The following is a 6,644-nucleotide window of genomic DNA, read 5'->3' on the forward strand; positions in this document are numbered from 1 at the left end:
CATTCCAATTCATTCAAAGTCAAATTCCTTTGATGGATTCCAATTCCATCAAATTCCATTATGTGAACCAAACACCCCATAAGAATGTATAGCATTTCGACTTTAAGGGATAGAATCTTCATTGATAGTTTGCTGGCCCTTGTAGATTGCCAAAACTGGTACACCAAAAGACAGTATAGCCTTTCAAGTTGATAAAGTTCTCCAATAATCACTATAGATCAAGATCCCAAAAGTCCAAGAAAGACTCTCATGGCTCCTTAATCAACATCTTCATGATTTCTAACCCAAATACAGCTGGGTACCCAGAATTGATCTGTAGCACCAATGCTAACTAAAAAATGGGACTACTTTTTTTAGGCTATCAAATTGCATTAACCAAGATCAGCAGCAATTAATGATCCTAATCACTAGATCTTTTGAGCTTTACTGATGCTCCATCTATTATAACACCATCCAAATCCAGGCCATTGCTGGTTTCCTTGACGATCACATCACCATAAAAGCAATCTTTATGACACAAAACGATAAAATCACATATCTAAACTTCTACTAGAGATTCATTTTTTACTGTAAAAAACAAAATTTACAACGATTACTCAAGTCTTTTAGCTCCACATGTGTTCAGCTGTAACATTCTTTCATTGCAATTATGTATTTTTTAACAATTTTGAATAAAAAGAACGGGTTTATTTGGCCATTAGAAGTCTAAAAGAATCCAAGTTCTTAGAAGGGTCTAATAGTTAACAATCTACAATCACCATCTACAGTTGCTATAACATCATGATGTTGATCAAAACTACAGTGATTGTTAATCCCATGATCATGATACCATCAATGAGAAGCTATGAAAACGGTAATCAAACGAACACAATTGCAATGAATAAGGACTAACTTGATAACAATCAAGAACTCAACTATAGTTGGTGTGATATAGACATTGGAAATCATATACAACAAATAATGTGATGATCAAAGCATAATTTACAGTGAACTTACATGTAAATTAGCTCCAAAAAGCTTCAAGAACGTGTTTTGATTCTTCTGGTGATGATCATTGTCATTTTTGATCCCATCAATGTTATGTTTCTCGCTTGAGAAAACTCTGATTTCCTAAACAATTTCATAACTTCCTTCACCTCATCATTTCCACACTCCTCCACACACACAACACATGTGCCTCCAACACTAACAGTCCTCTCCAGCTCCCTAGCATACCGCGATGGAAACAATGCCTGATCCAAATGCGCACTGAACCCTAAATTGAAAACCCCATCGAAAAAGGGCAAATTATGCGGATCTGCCCTACTCACCAACGGAGGAGAATCAACTAATTCAACACCGGTGACCTCATGTAATCCGATCTCCTTAAGCGACATGACGGCCTGACCACCACCGGCGGAGAGGACGAGGGCCTGTGTGTGATTAGAGAGGTGTTTGAGGGTTTGGAGATAATGGAAGATGGCGGAGAATGAATCGACGGATTTCCGCCAGGCGTTGGTGGACCAGAGACGGTGGTTTTTCTTGTCAATGGTGGTGATTGGGCGATGAGCGGCGTCACAGGAGGATTTGGGATGGGGTTTGTGATGAGGGTTGGTTTTGGGATCGATGCAGGTTTCTGGTGGGGTTTGGAAGAGGAAGACGAGCAGTAGAGTGAGTGTGGCTATGGTAATTGCTAAGTATGAGACCTTTCTTAAGAAGATCTGAATGTGTTTTTCCATTTTTAGGGGTTGTTCTCATCAGAAAAGAGATGAAGTGAAGATGATGGCGACCTCCATTGTTGATCCACAAATCCTCTGATTTCTTAAGTGCTTGAATCATATGAGTTGTCATATTTCACCTTTTTTCACTAATCACCCCCTCCAACTTTTTATTTTTATCAAATCGACAACGGAAAAACTTAACCTATGGCCATTGGTTTTGGTTATAAATTGTTTTGGAATAAATGTTTAGATATAGAGAAATCAGAAAGGCTCTGATTGTTCCTTGAAATGAACCAAAAAAGCTCTAGTTGATCCTCATAATAGAACCAAAGGGTTCTGGACGTTGATTTTAGATTTAATGTTTTGGTTTTTCCATTTTTAACACACTTGTTCTCTTTATAGAACTTGTATATATTTGAGATTTTGTTTTGAAACTGAATGGTGAGATTTGATTTTTATCCAATTATTTATGTTTTAATCTTTACTTAATTATATATGTGGATTGGATTTATGTGAGATCAGCTTGTTTCCATAAGACCCGTGCGAACATTTTTTTACACTTGAAACTTTACAGCAAAACGTTGTGAAGGTAAAAAAAAAACTAAACTTTCACAGCAAAAACACTGTGAAGGTTACCTTCGTAGCATTTTACTGTGAAGTTTCAAATGTAAAAAATGGTCTCACAAAAACAGGTTGATCTCACATAATCTCAAGTCTTATATATGTTTTCAGCTTAATTATATTATTTTAATATTTTACTCATTCCAATGATTTAACGACTCTTAATTCTTTCAAGTACTATTATACAAATGATACTGAATTTATATGTTACTTTGTTGTTTTAAGATATTTTTCCTGTTTTATTTTGTCACACTGTTAATATAATATATTGTACGATTTTGATAATTTGTTTCATTTATTACTCAGCCGGTTAATGTATAATGTTAGCATATGTGTAAAAAGGTGATAACTCTCATTTTTAGTGTTATTTACACTTCGTTAATGTGTATTTGTATTCCCTTTTAGTGTGTGTTTTTTTCTTTATGTGTCTGTGTTTCCCTTTTTTATTTATTTATTTACATTTGGAGTTGTTGAAGATAAAATTTGTATTTGATTATTGTATGTGTCGAGAAATAGCTAAAAAGTCGGATTTTGACGTTGCAAGTCATAGTGGGGGGTTATCACTGTGATACGCAGTCGTTGTAGCTGCAAAAAAATCTTTATTGGAGATTTATTGCAAGTATGTGAAAGAGGAATGAGGTTCAGATGTCGGTCGAGTTGGTGTGTCATACAAATACGTGCATCTCTCTGTATTGGCGTAACTAAGATTTTCGAGATCTACTTAGTACAGTTGGCAACCGAATACTGGTGTGCACTTGCATCATTTGCTGTCAATTGTGCCGCTATAGCAGTGGTATCGTGGTTAGTGGTGGTTCGGTGAATCCAGTGGTCAAATAGAGGCTTCAAATCCCGGTGCCGCTCAAATTGACGCTATTTGCCGCCTTTTGGCCGTGATATTTAGATGCAATACCGGTGAAAAAAATGCGGTTTCAATTAGAACGGCTTTCTAAACTATTGGGCTTCTTTTTAAGGTTGGGCTCATAATAAGTTATTCAAGTTGGGCTTTTTTATTATTTTATAAGTTGTAGTGGATTTAGGTGTCGTTTGCCAAACGCTTACCCGGGTAAGCGCTTACCAAGTCAATTTACTTTACCAGATGAATATGGCAAAAACTAATAATCTTACCCGGTAAGAGTGAAAACAAGAATCTCGAGTCTTACCTATTAAGTGAGGACAAGGACCCTTACCATGGTTAACGCTTATCAAGATAAATTGTTACATACGATGCGTTTTAGTGAATAAAATATTGCCCTAAAAGGGTGTGCCATTAACAGCTATGATTTTGGACCTTCTAATCTTCCATGCGATATATGTTGTAACCCAACTCATCCCCTAACTCACGTTGAACCAACTTACGATCTATGGCTCATTGTCCACATCATCTTCACGACTAGTCCAACGACCTCACATTGCTACTCTAGGGCACATACGCTATACAATATATGTTCTAACACGGTAAACTTAAAACTTAACCAAACACAAAATAACATGCTTATTAAGGGGCCGTTTACCCAAATGCTTACCCGGTAAATGCCTACCCGGTAAGTGCTTATCAATAGGAGTCAACACTATAATTTATTTTGATGCATAAGATTTTAATATATCAAAACATATCAAATGCAATAATTTACAGGGTAAACGCTTACCTGGGTAACAATCGTAATTACTCTTACCCGGTAAGATTCTTGGCCTTTATCATGTTCATCCGATGAGAAAATTTATAGGTTAAGCACTTACCAAGTAAGCATTTAGTAAACGGCCCCTAAGATATATATTCACTGAATCAACAAATTCAACACCGATTCATACAGAAATTTAGGATTAACCCACTTATCACATAATATGGATAAAACCTCAATTCTTATCATCTATTGCCTTCAAACATCGATTTCATGCGACGATGATGCACATATTTTTTGAACATAAGTTGTTACCAAATCATATACGTCTGAACAGTGCGACTTCCAAAAATTGACATGTCGGCATATAAGATGATTCATTTTGATATAGAAAAAGCCAGAGACAACAGACTAGATAATACAAAACAAAGATGCTTCACCAACGAATATATCGAAGTTCTATAATGTGAAAATCTCAAAATAGATGACCACAAGAGTGGTGCATGATTGGTTTGAGCTTAACTTCAAAGATCAAAAATACTAAAAAGTCTCAGGTTCAAATCCAAAAAGAAAAAACAAACCTCTTATGACCACGAAAATTCAAATACAATAACTCCAACCAATCTATAAAACAGATGATTATCCTGAGATTAGTCGCTCATATAATGGATTGGATATCCCTATTAATAAAAAAATTCTCAAACGTTGATATAAAAGTTCAAAGACAATCTTTGTAAGCACAAATAAAGCGCTGCCACGTGTTTATTTTTTTAGTAATACATAATATTTCTATTTTACATTAATTTTTATTAGTGACATAACCACCTCACTCAACCAAACGACTGACGGTTAACATATCCTTGAAGCTAAACTATATTCGCCGGTCAAAGTTCCTTTTTCGTCTCCGCCACGGACAGCGGCTGTGACGGTTCTCCGCCGCCAATGCTCACCACCTTCGGTCCTTTTATCTGTTCAGGCGACAACTTCCTGATCGAAATCGTAAGCACTCCGTTCTCAAGCTTGGCATTCACCGAATCTAGATCGAGATTTTCCGGCAACCTGAACTGTCTCCAGAACTTTCCATATGACCGTTCACGGCGGTGCCAGTGATCACCACCACCGTCTTTCTCCTCCTCCTCTTTCTCTCTCCGCTAACTCTCAACACTCGATTTTCTTCCACTTCAATCTTTAATTCTTCCTTTTTCATCCCAGGGACTTCCATCGTGATCTCATGACCGTCGCGTGTCTCCTTCCAATCCACCCTCGCCGGCGACACGATCAGTTCGTCGTCCCGCTGGATTCCGAACGGAATCTGCTCCAATTCTCTAAAAGGATTGGAAAACAAATCAGATAAGATACTGCCACCGATTGGATCGTGATGATGATCGATTAGCGTCGATAACAGAGATCCGCCACATTTTCCGGCGAATAATAGATACAGAAACCCCAATAGCAGAATCGTTCGCATGGTGTTGTCAATGCTTGTATATGATAGCTTGATTAGGTTTGTTGAAACTCTGGTTTCATGGTGGTGGTTTTAAGTTATTTATATAGCAGGTGGAGGTCCATTGGAGAAATTTCTTGAAGGTTCTGGTCTTCTGGAGAGGAAGAAATCTGTAGAAACTTCCAAATGTATCTTCATGAGGATTCTATGGTGACTCCGGTCCGATGGTAAAATAGGGGATTGTTTGGAATTGTTTATAAAAATAAATTATTGATTTATTTTGATTTGATGTCGGTAATAAATATTATTTAATATTTGGATAAATAATTTATATCGATGTCAAACCGGTGATAATGAATCTTTGAAGAAGTTAAAATATTCTAACCTAATATAAGTTGATAAGTGTTTTTGTAAAAAAACATAATTAGTTTTAAATAACAAATTCCAAACACCCTACACATTTGCTTTTATTTCTTATCTTTGTGTATATATGTAAATTACATAATTGATCCATGTGGTTTACATAAAATAAAATTTTGCTTCCTAAGTTTGAAATCGTTATGGAGACGTTCTTGTGGTTTACATTTTTATACGTCTTCGGTCCTTTGCACATACTCTATTAATAAATTTATGTTAAAATGGTTAACTAGAAGGATATTGTAGTCATTTTACCCTCTTCATATTTTAATAGTAAACCTTACTTTTGGTTTCTAAGGTTATGTGATTTTAGAAGTGAGACCTAAACTTTAAAAACTCAATAAGTCAGCCATTAGGTTTAGATTTTGCTTTAAAAATGGTATCTGGTCATTAACTTCGTCAAAGAAGTCTATCAAAAACAGGGGTATTTTTGTCAAACCATATTTTGTTCCCCCTTTTTGCAATTCTTTTTTGTTTTTTCTTATTTTTGTCTAAACTATCAAATTATAGGGACCAATTATGTATTTAGCTCTATTTTATGTATATATATCTATACTATATTATAAAGCATTTGGTTAAAACTCTTAAAACTCTTAAACCCGTTCATCCCTAAACGATTTCATCCCTAAACGATTTTATCCTTATCCGATTTCATCCCATATATGAATTCGTATAACTAACTGCAGATAAATACAATCAAATATGTTAGGACTGAGAAATCAGTATTAATTGTATTCGTCTTGAAAGATTAATTTTAGTCTATAATTGTAAAGTCAGCGTGTTTGACTTTCATAGACTAGTTTGACTTTGACTTTGTATTAATATGTTGACCATATAAATAGG

General features: G+C 35.5%; 2 protein-coding genes and 1 pseudogene across 2 annotated transcripts in view; 1 reads left to right on the forward strand and 2 right to left on the reverse strand.

The window, feature by feature from the left end:
* Positions 1 to 723: 723 nt before the first annotated feature.
* LOC112525313 lies at positions 724 to 1,786 on the reverse strand. The gene has a single exon (XM_025135394.1). The coding sequence runs from the start codon at positions 1,716 to 1,718 to the stop codon at positions 1,020 to 1,022; it is 699 nt and encodes a 232-aa protein (XP_024991162.1). The 5' UTR covers positions 1,719 to 1,786; the 3' UTR covers positions 724 to 1,019.
* Positions 1,787 to 3,113: 1,327 nt separating this feature from the next.
* Positions 3,114 to 6,644, forward strand: part of LOC112524712 (chromatin accessibility complex protein 1) — a 14,445-nt gene continuing 10,914 nt past the window's right edge. The window contains exons 1-2 of the mRNA XM_025134668.1: positions 3,114 to 3,119; positions 3,259 to 3,262. The gene's annotated coding sequence lies outside the window, so the exon portion shown is untranslated. The remainder of the gene's footprint in view (positions 3,120 to 3,258; positions 3,263 to 6,644) is intronic.
* LOC112524711 lies at positions 4,528 to 5,460 on the reverse strand (annotated as a pseudogene).

This window comes from Cynara cardunculus (assembly GCF_001531365.2).
Source record: "Cynara cardunculus var. scolymus isolate 2C chromosome LG 13, CcrdV1, whole genome shotgun sequence".
NCBI lineage: Eukaryota > Viridiplantae > Streptophyta > Magnoliopsida > Asterales > Asteraceae > Cynara > Cynara cardunculus.